Genomic DNA, 16,595 nt, shown 5'->3' with positions numbered 1-16,595 from the left:
TCTGCCCACGCTCTGTGTGTGCACGGCGGTGTCTTACGCGCACTTCCCGAATACCGCGCTGCGTAGGCCACCCAAGTCGCTCCCGTCCCTCACCACGAGTGCGGAACGGAAGAGCTAACCTGCGGCTGTGACTACAACTGCGGGAGCTGGCTTGAGGATCAGTGGGACAGCGGGCGGGGGAAAGGGGGGACTGAGGCCTCGCTTGCTGCCCCACCCTCCCTCTCCCCATCCCCATCACACTGCCTCCATGACCCGTCTCGTCATTACCGCGCTGCCCTTCCTCCCTCCCCCCTCTTCGTTGGCGCACCTTCGCCGCCCCCCTCCTCCTCCCACCATCACGCATGCACTCACGCACACAGCGATGGCCTCCCTTGCCCACCTCTCTACCCCATTGCCGTCAGAGCCATCAGCAGCAGCACTGTCACCGGCCGCCTCTGCTCCCGCTGGGGTGCTGCACCTGGAGCGCTTCCTGGAGTCCATCCTCAAGCAAAACCTCGATACTGTCCTGTCGCAGCGCGATGAGCTGTACGCGACTGTGGCGCAGTGTGCCCAGCTGCGGTGGCTGATGGATGACATGCAGGCCCTATCCCGCTACCATTCCCTCATCGAGGCGTCCACCGCCGCCGAAGCGGCGGCAGCAGTGCCACTCTCTGCGTTGGCGCCTGCAGCTAGCGGTGCACCCAACGCATCGCCGCCGCTGATGAGCAAGCGCGCGCAGGCGGATGCCTACAAGCCGCCTCGGAGGAACAAGATCTTGGTGGACCTCGGCAATCATTTTTACACGCAGGGCGTCGTCAAGGACGCGGGCGTTCTGTTAATGAACGTGGGCTGTGGTGTTGTGCTGCCCATGTCCCTCGAGGAGGCTCGCGAGTTCCTGCGGAAGAAGGAGGCGGTGGTGCGTCGGATGATCATGAACAAGTCGAAGGAGGCGCTGCGCATCAAGTACCGCATCCGGCTGGTGACGGAGGCAATCGCGCGGCTGAACGAGCGACACCTCGGGCTGTAACGCGCGACAGGGTGCCATCACCCTCTCTCTGCCTCTGCCTCTGCCTCTCAACGATGCGGATGCAGGCGACGCACTCGCAAGTAATGCAGCGCGCAACATGGCGCTTCGACTACAAGGACAGATGCAAAACTCAGTGGCAGACAGTGATGCCAGCACGCATCACCCGACGCTGCCGCTTGGCCAAAGACGCCTCGCCTGCCCCTCGAGGTGAGGGGGGGGGGGGCAGACGGTGATGGAGGTGCGCACCGCCACCCTGATGCTGCCGCCCCCCGCACCCTTTTTTTTCCTTCTCTCGCGATTATTGTCGAAGTGGTGCGGCTCCTCTGTCAGCGCTGCTGGGCGGTCGCCTCCCCGTCCGCGCACGGACGCGCGCACATGTCTGCTGCGTTCAATACCCCACCTCTTCTCTGCATCACTCACCCCCCCTTCACGGGTCATCTCGTTGCCCATTACACGCGCCTGGGCACGCACCGGCTTTGTCACGTGTGCGAGAAGCCATACCCTGCACAGTCGTCGTCGTCCATCATCTTCACCACGCACGGATCTCCAAGCACCATCTGCCACGCAACTCTCGCCGCATCCGCGGCATGACCACGCGCCCGCACAGATTGAAGTACACACACACATAAGCATCTATGTAGGCGACCTCGCCCATCTCTCCTCTGTTAGCTATCTTGCGCGTGCGAGTCCTCGCCTCGTACGCACAGCAGTGCTGCGTGGCTCTTGTGTCTCCCTCCACCCCTCCACCACCACCAGCGCGTGCAACACGTACACGCGAGCACGACGCGCACACGCCTTATCCGATACTCCCTGCCGTCTTACATTTTGTTGCACAGACTATGCTGATCTCTCTGCGATTTTCCTAGAGGGCACTGACACGCACACACCCACACAGCGTCGTGCGACAACACCCACCCAACGCCCCGAGCACAGCGCAACAGCCACGGCCAGGAGAACGTGCACCCCCGAAGTACGCACATCCCGTTCGGCGGGTCCACAGATGCACGCGGTGCGCGGCAAGTGATATCGATCAAGAACAGTGCGTGGAATGGCAGGCCTGGGGGCGGGTGAAGCCGCAGCAGCCTCCCCGGGGCTGACGGTGGGCGCCATTGTCGCCTACGAATGCTTCCTCGACGAAACAGCAGGGTCAGCATCGTGGCGGGTGGGGTCCATTCTGGCGCTCCCCTCCTCCCCGTCCTCCGCCGGTGACGACACCGTGGAAGGGGGCGCCGCTCGGACCGCGGGAAGAAGCACCAACTCCATGAATGACCCAAAGTTCCTGAAGTCCACGCCGCAGAATGCAAGCCGCGTCGACGGCAGCGCTCCGGATGATAAGGAGAGAAGTGCTGCGGTTGTGGCCACCCCGCCGCTGGTGCCGGCATCTGCGTGCCAGACGGTGCTGATCCAGCCATGGATCTCGCTGGCGTCGACGGCTGGTGCACACGGAGACGCTGGGCACGCCAGTCCGTCAGGTGGCCCCCACAGCCCCTCCCCCTCACCCGAGCAGCACGGCGTCGCGCGGGCCGTTCGCCTGGCCGAGATCAACGCCATGCAGAGGGAGCTCGAAGAAATCGAGCACTTCGCACGGGGTGAAGGCGCCGGTGACGCTGGCGTCTACCCCACCACAGCAGCGAGCCGCCGCTGCACGAGCGCCGCCTGCGGCGGCGAGGACGACGGAAACGACAGACGACTTGCCGGGGAGCTCTTGCATGCGTACACGCGCGTGCTGGGCTTCAGGACCGAGTCCAGAGGGCACAGCCACCTCCGCGCCGACGACCTGCACCGCGGCAGCGAGGAGAGTGCCACCGCCGTGGTCGTCGACAGCGACGACGACGATGGCATAAACCCAGAGTTGACCCGGCAGATAGAGCACAAGCTCGCCGAGTTCCGCAAGCGTGCCTCGAATATGCTTAGCGGTATGCAGACGGCGCGTCGGAACGAGCGCGATCTGCAAGCGGCCCAGAAGCGGGTGCAGGTGTCCCTCGAAGACGCGAAGCGGCAGCTGCGCGAGGCGCAGAAGAAGGTGCAACGCATCGATAAACGGCACCTGCACGAAATTCAAGGCTACCGACTGCCACCGGTGGTGGTGAAGCATGTGATGGATGCCGTGCTCTGCGTGCTCGGCGAGACGGCGAAGAACTGGACCGACGTGGTCACGGCTATGCGCAGTCCGTCCTTTATATCGAACGTCGGGTCCCTCCACCACGGGCAGCTCGCGCTGGCAGATGTGCAGGAGCTGAAGAAGAATTTTATATCGAACCCGCGCTTCTCTTACGCCGATGTGCTCAAAGGCAGCCACGCCCTTGGCCAGTTCCACGAGTGGGTGATACGGCAGCTACAGCTGATGGAGGCGGGAAGTGCCCATGCAGAGTTCATGAGGGAGAAGGAGGAGAGCAACCAGGAGCTCGCCATCGCCCGCGAAAAGATGGAGGCGGAGGCAGCGGAGCTGCGGCATCTCGAGGAGGAGCTCGAGGCCCTCATGCGCGAGCAGACGCGTCAGCTGCAGGAGCGGCGCTCCGGCACACTCACCCCGTGCCCTACGGGCGTCGAGGGATTGTCTCAGCGTCCTTCGTCACCTCTCACAAACGTCCTCCTGCCAGCGTCCGGGTCGCAGGGAGCGGCGACGACGAGTCCGCAGCGTACCCGCCGACCATCGACGCACGCCGCCAGCGGTGCGGAGTCGCCCATGTCGACATCGGTACAGCTGCGCGCGGCGGTGGCTGACTCTGTGGAGGCAATGGCGAGCAGCAACGGGGCCCCGGCAATCGGTGGTGACGCGCAGCGGCGGTCGAGCACCTCGGTCACTGCCATCTCCGTGCCCTCTGGAAGCGCCTCAGCGCCGCACACCGCAGCCGACGCAGCTGCTGCGATGGCAGACGGCGCCATGAAGATGACGATGGGCGGCGTGGCCGCTGCGAGTCACCCTCCTACGGCGGTGCTGCTCACCCAGCAGCAGCAGCAGGTCCCGGTGATGGTGCCTCCGGGTACTCAGTGGATATGCCCGCACCCATGCGCTCTGCAGAGCCGCACCTACGTTCTTCGCAGCAGCATCCTGTGTGTCTTGGGTCATCAGCAGGAGCGCACGGGCGAGAAGCCTGGTGAGACCTCCCCTGACAACGGAACGGCAACACCGGCACGGGACATGTTCGAACTCACGACGGCGCAGCAGCAGTTTGTTGCGGAAGCCCTTCATGGCCCTGCGCGGGCCCTGCCGCCGCTGTCGCCGTCATCCGCGACAGCGGGAAGCGCACGCTCCTCGCACGCCACCATTGTCACACAGCATACAAAAGCCTTCACGGAGAAGGAATGGGAGACGGTGGTGAGGGACTCACCTGACGAGCTGTGCCGAGCCTTTATGGAGGATGTGGCCATGATCTGCCACGTGCCAAGCCGCGCTGTGACAGACGTCGCGTGGGTGCTCCGGGGCCTGCATGTGCAGTGCGCCGTATGCCACCCCTCCACTGACAGCAGCAAGGCCGTGCAAGCCGCCCTTGAGAAGGAGGCGTACCCGACGGTCATGGCGCTGTACGCGCAGCGGCAGCGTGTACCTGACTCGTTGGACGACGAAAGCACACGTCAGCTGCATCAGGCGATGCGTCTGGCGTCGATGGAAGACGAGATCCGGGCGGCGCAGCAGCCGGAGGCGGAGGCCCGCCGCGAGACTGAGTCGCTGCGCGATGCCTTCGAGAGGGAAAAGCAGGCGTTCATGGAGAAAATGGCAGTGGCGCAGACGTCGAGTCAGGCGGGCACTCACGACGACGTCCGCGCGGACCTGACCCTCCAGGAGGCGCTCGAGGAGCGCACGGCTCAGCTCGGACACGTCCAGGCGTCGCTGGCAGAGACGCAAGCGAAGGCCAAACGCGCGGAGGACCAACTCGCGACTGCGCAGGCTCATCTGGTCTCGGCAGAAAAGCGGGCAGCGAAGGTGAAGGCCGATGCCGAAGCAGCCCGCACAGCGGCAGACCTGGCGGCGATACAGGCGGAGAAGACCTTGGAAGATCTCGGGAGTCAGCTGCGCGCTGCCCACGCAGCCTTTGAGGGAGAACGGACAAGACACCAGACGGAGCTCGACGAGGCACAAGCCGCGGCGGCAGCGCGCGAGACGCGGCTTCGGCAGCAATTAGACGCCATGAAGCATCGGCTGGCCGATGCGCAGCCGCGCGAGGAGCCCATGGAGAAAGAAGAGAAGACCCAACAAGATTTCACGGCGGCGGCAGATGCGAGGCGAGCGGCGGAGCACGCAGCTCAAGTGGCGGAGCTGGAGCGGAAGCTGAGGGAGGCATCGTCAGCACAGGCAGCTCTTCAGGCAGAGCACAGGCACCTTCGCGAGGAGCTGGAGAGGGCTCAAGCGCAGGCAACGGAGAAAGAGAAGACACGCCTTCGACTGCTAGAAAACATGGAATCCGTGCGGAAGCAGATGGAGTATCCGCAACAGCACGGCGCCAGACGTGCTGCGATCCCTGTGGAGCACTACAGGAAGAACGGTTTTGAGCGCGCCCACGTGCGTGCGGCCGAGGCGGATGCTGCCCTTGTAGAGGCCTTGCGCGCGCAGCTGACCGCAACCGAGGTGGCCACAAACTTCTGCAGGGCAGAGCTGGAGGCCCAGAAGTCGGCGGAGGCGGCTGCCCGAGAGCGGCAAGCGGTGCGGCATGCGGCAGTCACAGCCATACGGGAAAAGATCGAGGATCTTGCGGAGAGTGTTACCATCGCGGCCGATCGGCCGCGCCAGCCCCCTCAGCAACTCGCCTCGGAGAAGGAGAGGTTCATTGGTGAGCTCATCGCACAGCTTGGAGAGGTAGAGGATGAGAAGGCGGAGATCAACACCGCAACTGCTCGCGCCCAGCGCTCGTTCGCCACGATGCAGCGGGAAGTATCGGATGCCCAGGGACGCGCAGCGCAGCTGGAGGAAGCGCGGCGGACTGCATGCAAGGAGCTACAAGCAATGACGGCAACGGTTTCTGCTGAGGACGCCGGCAACTCTGTCACGGATGCGGAGCTGGTGCACAGTGGCAGCATGCAAGACCATCAAGAGGCGCTTGTGGACATCAGCGAGCGTGTGCTTGCTGCGTCGGCGGCGTTGACGAGCGCCAGCGACGCCCTTGCGACATACCAGCAGCAGCGTGCTGTGGAACCGAAGCAGGAGGAGGCGTTTATCGCCAACGTATTCTTCGAGAGTGACGGCCGCTACCGCCGTCCCAACCGCGAGGGCGCTGAGCTGGCGGCGCAGATAATGGGCGAAGTGTACGACGCTGCCACCGGCACCTTCCTTAGCCGGCACCAGTGGGCTTGGATGCATGTCTGTCTTGGTGTGCTGCTACTTTTCTCCTTCACGACGCTCCAGTACAAGAAATACGATGTGTGAGAAACCGTTGGGTGTGGGCGGCGGCGGCGGCATAGGTGGCATAGGTGGTCGTGTTTTATGTACAACACGAGCGCATTCACTCCTCGTCACCCCCTCCCAGGCCCGGCCCATCCGACCGGCACCGCCACATCACGCACGTGTGATGCGCGCGCTTGTACCTGCGCCTGTGAATCTCCCTCGCTCTCTCTCTGCTTGTGTGTGTGAAGGGGGTGCGTGTGTATGCACGCCCGATTATCTATATCTATGTACGTATATATGTGTGTGTGCGTGTGTATCCACGTGGCATGTGGTGTACTCGTCGTTCTGCGCGCCATCATCGGCTGGACGAAGCAGTGGCAAGGAAACGGTAATAAAGAATACGAAAGGGAGGAAGGGGCGAGGCAACCCACCCTCCCACCCCCCCCCTGCTCTGCAACAGAATCTGCACAGGTTTGTCCGTTCACCAGGGCCTGCACGCACATGCGAGAAGGCGCCTCCGGAGTGGTGGGAGGGGAGGGGAGGCCCGATGAGAAGAAACGGCAGCCGTCACGAAGTGGCCTTCCGTGCACAAGCATGCTCTCCTACCCGCGCTCTACAACCCCTCACGACGCTTTTCTTGCGTGTCGCTTTTTTCGCTCATATTCCGCCAACGTCGAGAGCATAGACATCCCACATCCTTCTCACTCTGTCGCCGATTGCGTGGTTGCGTGCGTGCGCACCTCGACTGCCGCGCCCCCCCCCCTCCCTCCGCCACGCCTCCGTGACGAGTGTTTCTCCTCGCTCTGTCGCTGCATCGTTTTCCGGTTTCCCCAACGCCCATAACGCAACAAAGTTCTTCCTTCACTTCTCCGGGCCGCTGAGTGGCCTCGTTGCCTGTCTTCTGCCCCGTGCATCGTGTGCGTGTGTGTACTTCGCTGTTGTAGACAACTCGGTGTGTTAACTCCTGTATGCTTTGGGTCTGCTCGATCGACCAATCCCCCCCCCCCTCCCTAACATCTGTTCTTAAAGCACGGTAGCCACCGACAGACGCGCTTCGTCTTGCGCCTATCACACTGCCCCCTCCCCCTCCCCCTCCCTCACCACCATCCCTGCCCCTGCCGCCGCCTCCATCATCACCACTGCGTCTTCATGCAACTGCGCACCCACGTGAACGCCTCTGCCGCCGTTGTTCTGTGTTGTTCATTTTCAGTTCTGTGTGTGTGTGTGTGTGCTTCACGGTCTTGCGCAGCGGCAGAGTAACGCCATGTCGTCGCGTCGCAGGCCGCACAAGCGCGGTGGCCCCCAGATGCCACAAGCAGACGCCGAGCAGCAACAGCCAGGCTTGAGTGTCACCGAGGACGCGCCTGCATCGCAGCTGAGAGGCACAACGGACGCTGTGCACCAGACGTATCCAGTGTCTGGAGGCGACACGGACGACGACAACGACTCCTACATGACTGTCTTGACTGACGAGGAAGACTCGTACCGCCTCGTCATTGAACATGACGAGCACTTGGAACGAATTCGCGCGTGCACAAACTTCCACGACCAGCTCGCCTGCGTGAAGAGGGCGGCACCCGGAGAAGTCGACCGCGACAGTGACGTGACACCGAAACGGGTCTTCGACACATCGGCCATCAGCACGGCACCAAGTTCTCCAGAAGTGCCTCCGACGACGCACGCACCGCCCACCCCCCTGGTCCGCACAGAGACCAACCGCGGCGACGCTTTTCCCCGCAGCGAAAACAACCTGGCGGCGCCGTTTATGCCCATGGAGCGCGGTGCCTCTCCGTCTCGGCCACCCAAGGCGGCAGATGCAGAGGAGATGAGCCGGCTGCAGGCCGAGAACGCGCGAATGGCGGTGGAGCTGCAGGCGAGTCAGGAGGCGGTGCAACGGCTGCACGAATCGCTCCTGGAGGCTCGCGGGGCCGTGCTCCATCGCGTCCGCCTCGAAGATAAGGACGACGCCGTGGGCCAGGCAGCATCGGAGAGGCAACAGCACTCTATCTTGGCCGCCACCGGCGCATGCGAAGCACCAGCGCAAGATGATGCCACGTCCAACCGACCTCCGCTCGCCACCCCCAGTACAGTCTTCTCTCCCCCCAACTCGAAGTTACCAGCGCCGGCCACTTCCGTACCGACAGCGGCGTCCTCGTCCGCGAGCCAGGATCACCCGCCGCCGAAGGCGCTGCTGCGGAGCCCCCACTCGAGCACGAAACGGCTTGACGTGGCCGAGTTCTTCTGGCCTTTGCAAGTCGCCCCACCGCCATCCACGCTGCAAGGCGGGTGCGTATACGGCGATCGCTGTCAAGCATCGGCCGCGTCCTTGCCCCGACCACCAGCGATGGCGGGCGAGGGTATTCCCCTCGGCGGCGCGTACGGTGCGACGAGCCGGCCACTGGAGAGGGTATCGTCTGCGTCGGCGGAGAAGCCGCCGCCTCACCATGCCTCGCGCTACCACCCTGACCACTGGCACAATCCGCGGCAGCGGCAGGACGCAGAGACGGAGGCGGTGGCCCTCACCTGCGAGAGCGCCTGGTTCAATTTGGACTACTACTGCTACCATATCAAGGAAGAGATGTCGAGCCTGCGCGTGGTGTCCTCTCCCGACGAGGACGTCGACGGCAGCGGCCCCGCAGTGCCCCCTATGAGCGACGAAGAAGTGGGTCGACGGCTGCTCCACCACATTCCCGCTCCCGCGTCGCTGCCGTTAGCCGAGGACAACACCCCGCTGTCGAGCCCCACTCTACACAGCACCCCGGTGGCAACGGCGCCGTGGTCAGTGTGGTCTCCGACTTCGCCAGGAAGCGCGGCCATGTTGGCCGGCATCGTCTCTTCGCCAGCCGAGCGTTGCTACTGGCTGCAGTACCTTCAGCGACTGTGGGTGACGTCGGTGTTGCGGCATCTGCTGCTGTTTTTCCTGGTCACGGTAATTTGTGTGCTTCTCTTCATCCCTGGCGTTGTGCTGGCCACCGTGAACGTCTTCGAGGCCGCCGAGGGAGAGGACTTCTACGCTCTTCACAACCGCTTCGGCCGCAGCGCCATGCTCGTCGCGGCAAGGCTGGATGCGTGCGCGCTCGTGTTCTTCGCCTTCTTCGGGGCTCTGTGCATGATTAGTCGTTGGCAGCAGCAGCAGCAGCAGTCCTTGGCCTCGGTGGATGCGCAGCAAGGAGATGCGGAAAAGGCGGCGGCGGTTGCGGTCCCTGCGACTGGATCGGCGGCCCCCGCCACTACCGCAGCGAAGCAGTCGCAGCGCAGCATCTTCTCTGTGAAGTCAGTTGGTACGCTCGTCCACCTCATGCTGTGCGCCGGCACCGGCTTCATGTTTTTGGGCTCCGTTCTGCTGCGTGAGGGCTGCCGCAAGACGAACCTGTCACTGGCCATTCTCGGCGAATCCTGCTACGGCGCCGGGGAGGCGTTGCTGCTGGCTGGGTTGGGCACCGTCGTGAGTGCAGAGGTCGGCGTCGCCGCCGGGGTTATTGTCACCATGCAGATCTTACTCTTGTCGTGGCTTATCGTGAACGCCTTCGGCTTCTTTGTCGTCCCCAACCTGAGCTACTACGTATACATCACCGCGGCTATGTTGAACGCACTTGTGTACGTGAACGGTCTCATTGGTACTTTGGTCTTCGGTGTCGTGATGCTGTGCCCTCGTAACCTCATCGAGCGCGCCGTGCGAGCAAGCGCGAAGGATATCACGCCGCGCAAGCTTTGGTCAGCCGCGAGGCATGACGTTTCGCTCTGCTTTCTTCTACGTGCTCTAACCGTTGGTCTACTGACAGCGGCGGTGGTGCTGCTCATGAGCTGCGGGTTCGCCGTCTTCATCCCGACGCAGGCGGCCGCCGCGTCGGTGGCCAATTCCATCAAGTCGCGCGAGCTGATGGGCACCAGCAGCGGCAAGGGCTCGAAGGCGACGGAGGTGACGGGGGCTCTCCCAACCTATGAGGACAGCTGGACCACGCACCAGCGCCACGCACCGGTGCTCCTTTTCACGTATGCGCTCGTGACGATGCCGATGTGCTTCATCCCCCGCTTGGCCGCGCTCATCAATCGATGGTGCTCGGTGCCGCTGCTGACGACGCTGCTATGCGTCATATGGATCATCAGCACGGGGGCCTCATGGGCGCCAGTTCGCGGCCTGGACGCGTTGGCGTCGAACAGCGGCGGCAAGAACGGCGTCGCTATCGCCGCGGTCTCGGCGGTGCTGTCGTGGTGCAGCGACATTTGCCGTTGGCTGGCGGAGCGCCACCTCCTAAATCCCTGCATCAACGTCTGCGCGGTCGCCACAGGCGTCGTCTACACCGTTGTCGTCAGCAGTCTTCTGCGCTCGATGGCGAGTGCTGCGGTGCCGTTGCCCGTTGTGCATCCAAACCGCTGGCGCACAGGCTTTCACGAGCGAGACCGCAACTCGGCAGCCGCAGCAGCGCGCTTCCCCAGCGAATCGACGCCTCTCCTGGAAGCTAGTGCGCATAAGAAGGGGTGTTGCAAGAACATCGAGGCGGCAGCGGCGGGAACCGTGTGCCCCGACACGGCGACTGCCCCCCATGCAGCCTCTCCTAACGCCACCACGACCACCAGCACGCACACTCGCGAGGAATTGAAGACCGACGCAGAGGAGCTGCAACGCTGTGTGCGAATGCAGCTGCGCGGCGGCCCGGCGGTCATGACCGTCCTGACGTGCATGCTGATCATGGTGGTGCTGCTCCTGTGCGTGGCGGTGATGACGACAGCGGCAGTGCTGCTGATCGACCGCGCTGAGTCGCCAGTGTACGTGAATCGCCTCCTCCCTGGCGTGACCTTGGATGAGCACCTGATCGCAAAGAGCACCCTGACCTTCGTGCTTATGGCAGCGATGCTGGTGCAGTGGGTGGAAGTGGTCCACCGGTTTCGACGCTGCCGCAGCAGCTGAGATATTTTCGTGTGTGTGTGTGTGTCTTAGTCGAGTCCCGACGCCGTAACGTGGAGGCGGCGGCGGCAGCAGCAGCAGCAGCAGCAGCTGGCGTGGTGTAGCAGACAGCACCGCTAGCGGAGCCGGTCATCACCGCCCGCCACCTCTTCCTCTTGATGACATTCACGGCACGTGTGCGCATGTGTGTGTGCGGGGAAGGGAGGAGGGGCACCGTTACCTCGGCCTCTCACCTCCACCCCATCCCTCATGGCATGCTCCTCTTCAAACACCTTCCATCCTTGACCCATCCCTCTGCCACTCACACCTCCCTCCACCTCTCATGCGCCCGCAACGCGGCACAATACACGAACAATCCCGCTCCCCTCCCGCCCTTTCTGTGAGTGGGCTCTCGGGTGCATGGGCACACAGAAATATACACCCCCGTCCACGATTCCGCCGCGGATCAGCATGGCAGCCGCTGAGCGTGATTCGGATGACCGCAACGTGCTGGACTTCAGCACCTACGAGGACTACCTCGATCAGCAAGTCACCGGCGAGGACCTCTTTTACCTCGAGGACCAAGATGCAGCGCGAAAGATCGTGGAGCTAGGGTACAAGGGCAAGGATGTGCTCAGCCGGGACGAGTTTGAGGCAGCACAGCATCTAGCCCGCACTGGCCCGCTTAAGCGACGCGAGAGCGCTGATGTCATCACAAGCGCCGGGAAGGACGTGAGTGACAGCCCGCTACTGGCGGCGCTCGCCAAGCGCGAGGAGCTGGTGCGCACCGGCAAGCTCGCAACAGTGCTGTTCCTGCGCGACTACGTGAGCGGGCAGGAGGTGTCCGCCTACGTCGACTACGGCTACCGTCTGCGCAGCGAGAACTTCGAGGCGTACTTCAAAAAGGAAAAGAAATTGCTGCCGAAGCGGAGCGACCTCAGCTACTACAACTGGAAGACGCACACGCTCTTCTACAACAGCAGCCCAACCTTCCAGGTGCTTGCCGACAGCACACTGGGGCTCGTCATGAAGCACAAGCGTGACCGCAAGGCGATCCACGTAGACCCGAACTCGCCATCACCCGGGGAGAACTGCAGTCGGACTGTGGTGCCGTGTAAAGACTACCTGCAGGTCGTCATCTATGACCATGTGACACGGCGCAAGAACTGAGTACCGTGGGGGAAACAGGCACACGCACACAGGCGTGTCTCCATGTGCGCACGCGCAGGCTGCTGAGCGCTGTCTCGCCTTCCTCACCTCACCTCACCTCACCCCCACCACCACCACCACCACCCCTTGTCCTGCGGCGGCTCTCCGTATCGCCTCCATGAAGTGCGAAGGTCTCTGCTCTCCATGATGAGCGCCCTCCCCCTGTAACCACCACCACGAATAGATGCACGCACGTTTCTCTCTCTCCGCCGCCGCCGCTGCTGCTGCTGCTGCTGCTGCTGCTGTTGTTGTCGGTAGCATTTCCAGTTGCGTGGGAGGGTTACTACTACGTGTGCCTGTTATGTGCGCGGCTGTACCGCATGCTCGTCAACGCGTTGGACTCGATGTATAGCAGCTTCTCGGCCTTTCTTCTTCCCCCCACCCCACCCACTCTCTCGGTGGCGCTTGTAGATCTGTGTGTGCGCGTTGCTCCACCGTACCGATCCCCCGGTCCGCTCAGCGATGTTCCTTTTCCTTTCGTATCTGGCCATGATGTTTAGCCGACCGCCTCACGCGAGGCCGTGCGTCGTGCACCGCTCATCGCAGCCAGCGGCGAAGGAGCGTAAAGGCAACGACGCCGTCGCCCATCACCGCATGCCAAGACCCCTGAGGGTTGTGGAAAGACGGATGCCGCGGGGCCTGAGGGAACATGGGGTGGGTATAAGCGGCGAGAGGGCTTGAGTGGCGGCAACACGTCACGTACCCGCCCCCCCCCCTCCCTCCCCTCCCCTCCCCTCCAACGCATTGTGGACCGCCTCTGCACAAGAGCAGCACGCATGCGCACACATACACATCACGGCACATCGACTACATCCCACAGCAGCCTCAGCCAACGACCCGTCTCCACTCTTTCTCGCCTCTTTTTTCCGACGGCATCGTCACTGCGCGGGCTCCTCACCCCCTCACACCGCCCCCGCCCCCTCAACCGCTCTCTCCATCTGTTGACCACCGCCATCATCACACCAGTCCCACACCACCTCTACCCCCTCACCTGCCCCTCATCTTCCGTACATAACCCCACCCTCCCTCCCTCACTCTACGCGCCCACGTCTCAGCGAAGCGGAGCTCACACACACACACACAGAGAGGGGTATATTTATCTATCTACGTGCGCGTGTGCGTGTTGTTCGTCTTGAAGACGCTGAGGTAACATCCCCTCCCTTCTCTTTTGCTTGCTTCCCCCCCCACCACCACCACCACCCACCCCGTCCCGAATGTCGTCGGGCAACTCCATCGCGGCCTCTGTGCAGCCGCCGATCGCCGCCAAGAAGCCGCACCGCGTCACGTTCGGCTACGTGGAGGGTGAGGACCGCGGCCCGAACCCGATGAACCCGCCGCGCCATCACGAGGACCCATACTTTTGGATGCGGGACGACGATCGCAAGGATCCGGCCGTGATTGAGCACCTCAAAAAAGAGAAGGCCTACTTCGAGGCGTGCAGCTCCGACATGACGCAGCTGCGCGACGACATCTACACGGAGCACATTTCGCACATCAAGGAAGATGACATGTCTGCGCCGTACCTGTACGGCCAGTACCGGTACTACACCCGCGAGGTGAAGGGTAAGTCGTACAAGATTTACTGCCGCGTGCCCAAGGACAAGGAGCCGGGTGACGTCGCGGTCGAGGAGGTCGTCATCGATGTCAACAAGGTCGCCGAGGGCAAACCGTTCTGTGACGTGATGGAGGTGGAGCCGGCACCGCCGGAGCACGACCTCGTGGCCTTCTCTGTGGACATGAGCGGTAACGAGGTGTACGCGATCGAATTTAAGCATATGTCGGACCCGTGCCGGACTGTAGCCGACACGGTGAGCGGCACTAATGGCGAGATTGTGTGGGGCCCGGACCACACCTCCTTTTTCTACGTGACGAAGGACGAAACGCTGCGCGAAAACAAAGTGTGGCGCCACGTGATGGGGAGGCCGCAGTCCGAGGACGTCTGCCTCTACGAGGAGAACAACCCGCTGTTCAGGGCCTTCATGTACAAGGCCGCCGACACAAACACGCTTTGCATCGGCTCGCAGTCGTCGGAGACGACAGAGGTGCACCTGCTTGATCTGCGCCAGGGCAACGCGCACAATACCGTTGAAGTTGTGCGGCCGCGCGAGAAGGGTGTGCGCTACGACGTGCAGATGCACGGCACCCGCCATCTTCTGATCCTCACCAACAAAGACGGGGCGGTGAACCACAAGCTTCTCATAGCGCCGCGCGGTCAGCCGAGCGACTGGTCACATGTGCTGGTGGATCACAGCGAGGACGTGTTTATGGAGAACATCGCGGTGCGCTCGAACTACCTCGTCGTGACAGGCCGCCGCGGCGGGTTGACGCGCATCTGGACGATGATGGTGGACCCGCAGGATGGTGTCTTCAAGCCTGGTGCCGAGCTGCGCGAGGTGATGATGGAGGAGCCGATCTTCACGGTGCACCTCGTGGAGTCCCAGATGTTGGAGTACGAAGAGTCGACATTCCGCATGGAGTACTCGTCCCTTGCCACGCCGAACACGTGGTTCAACGTCAGCCCGCAGGACCACTCTCGCACCGTTGTAAAAGTGCGCGAGGTCGGCGGTGGCTTCGACGCCGCCAACTACAAGGTGGAGCGCCGCTTCGCTACCGCACCGGACCAGACCAAGATCCCGCTTTCACTTGTCTACCACAAAGACCTCGACATGACCCAGCCGCAGCCGTGCATGCTGTACGGGTACGGCAGCTACGGCATCAGCATGGACCCTCAGTTCACCATTCAGCATCTGCCGTACTGTGACCGCGGCATGATCTACGTCATAGCCCACATCCGCGGCGGCAGTGAGATGGGCCGTGCATGGTACGAGATCGGCGCCAAGTACCTCACGAAGCGCAACACCTTTTCGGACTTCATCGCGGCAGCCGAGTTCCTGGTGGATGCGAAATTGACGACACCGTCGCAGCTGGCCTGCGAGGGGCGTAGCGCCGGCGGCCTGCTGGTGGGCGCGGTGCTGAACATGCGTCCTGATCTCTTCAAGGTGGCGCTCGCCGGCGTGCCGTTCGTGGATGTCATGACGACCATGTGCGACCCCAGCATTCCCTTGACGACGGGCGAGTGGGAGGAGTGGGGCAACCCGAACGAGTACAAGTACTACGACTACATGCTGAGCTACAGCCCCATGGACAACGTCCGCGCGCAGGAGTACCCGAATATCATGGTCCAGTGCGGCCTGCACGACCCCCGCGTCGCCTATTGGGAACCGGCCAAGTGGGTGAGCAAGCTGCGTGAGCACAAGACAGACTGCAACGAAATTCTGCTGAACATGGACATGGAGAGCGGACACTTCTCCGCCAGGGATCGCTACAAGTTCTGGAAGGAGTCGGCTGTCCAGCAAGCGTTCGTGTGCAAGCACCTGAAGAGCACCATGCGCCTGCTGGTTCGCAGGTAAGGGTCGTGAGCGTTAACCCCCCCCCCCCCGGGGGACACGATGGCACACGTGCACGCCCCTCCCTAAGGGACGAGGGAGCTTGACTGTCGGTGAATACGTCCGTGTGCATGCCGGGATGGTTGTTTGGCTGACTTCGTCCTTTTACTATGGCGCGTCTGTGCTTCTTGGTGCGCCAAGCCGTTATCAGCCTCTTCCTCCCTCCACTGTGGGCGGCGCCTCCTCCCCTCCCGCCCCCGGCAGCGGAGGACATCTCGTGTGTGTATATATATATATAATTTCTTCCGTCTTCCGTTGTTTTCGGTTTGCCGTGTATCGCTGTGCGCGTCTCTCGTAGGCATGGCAGCGTGGCAAGAGTTGGGAGGGGGTAGTGGAGACGAGCCTGTGTTCGCTGTCCGGTGGAAGCGCGATGTCTGGTATCCTGGTCAGGGTTCCTGTTAGGTGCCATTCAATTTGAGAAGCGGCCCTAGTGACATACTGGGCCCTTCTATCTCTCCCGCGTCCGCCAGTGCCCGTGTCTCGAGAGAACGTCCCCCCCCCCCTTCCTCCGTCCATCCCATGGTCCTACCCGGTGGGACAGGAAGGGTGTGAGGACACGGATTGGCGAGGGGAGGGGGAGGGGGGGCGCACTCTCGTCCACACACAAGTGACGGCATACACGGGTATTCACACTATTTAAAACGGCAAAAAAACGTTCTTTGTTCTTGCCAGTGTAGCCCTCGGTGTTAGCGGCTGGACCGCGCACCGACACACACACACATACACACA

The 16,595-nt window shown here is 62.8% G+C and overlaps 5 protein-coding genes across 5 annotated transcripts; all 5 read left to right on the top strand.

The window, feature by feature from the left end:
* Positions 1-361: 361 nt before the first annotated feature.
* On the top strand, positions 362-1,006 carry LMXM_09_0810 (conserved hypothetical protein; the record flags this gene model as incomplete). The annotated part of the gene is made up of 1 exon (XM_003872714.1): positions 362-1,006. One exon carries the CDS (start codon positions 362-364, stop codon positions 1,004-1,006), a length of 645 nt encoding a protein of 214 aa, XP_003872763.1.
* A 1,048-nt stretch (positions 1,007-2,054) lies between these two features.
* On the top strand, positions 2,055-6,368 carry LMXM_09_0800 (kinetoplast-associated protein-like protein; the record flags this gene model as incomplete). Its single annotated transcript, XM_003872713.1, has 1 exon — positions 2,055-6,368. One exon carries the CDS (start codon positions 2,055-2,057, stop codon positions 6,366-6,368), a length of 4,314 nt encoding a protein of 1,437 aa, XP_003872762.1.
* A 1,222-nt stretch (positions 6,369-7,590) lies between these two features.
* On the top strand, positions 7,591-11,235 carry LMXM_09_0790 (conserved hypothetical protein; the record flags this gene model as incomplete). Its single annotated transcript, XM_003872712.1, has 1 exon — positions 7,591-11,235. The coding sequence occupies one exon, from the start codon at positions 7,591-7,593 to the stop codon at positions 11,233-11,235; it is 3,645 nt and encodes a 1,214-aa protein (XP_003872761.1).
* A 396-nt stretch (positions 11,236-11,631) lies between these two features.
* LMXM_09_0780 (conserved hypothetical protein) lies at positions 11,632-12,381 on the top strand (the record flags this gene model as incomplete). The annotated part of the gene is made up of 1 exon (XM_003872711.1): positions 11,632-12,381. The coding sequence occupies one exon, from the start codon at positions 11,632-11,634 to the stop codon at positions 12,379-12,381; it is 750 nt and encodes a 249-aa protein (XP_003872760.1).
* Positions 12,382-13,634: 1,253 nt separating this feature from the next.
* LMXM_09_0770 (oligopeptidase b) lies at positions 13,635-15,830 on the top strand (the record flags this gene model as incomplete). The annotated part of the gene is made up of 1 exon (XM_003872710.1): positions 13,635-15,830. The coding sequence occupies one exon, from the start codon at positions 13,635-13,637 to the stop codon at positions 15,828-15,830; it is 2,196 nt and encodes a 731-aa protein (XP_003872759.1).
* Between the last annotated feature and the right edge of the window lie 765 nt (positions 15,831-16,595).

The sequence above is a fragment of the Leishmania mexicana genome, chromosome 9, assembly GCF_000234665.1.
Source record: "Leishmania mexicana MHOM/GT/2001/U1103 complete genome, chromosome 9".
Lineage (NCBI taxonomy): Eukaryota > Euglenozoa > Kinetoplastea > Trypanosomatida > Trypanosomatidae > Leishmania > Leishmania mexicana.
The sequence above is the reverse complement of the archived record's forward strand: the minus strand, read 5'-3'. Positions and strand labels throughout refer to the sequence as shown.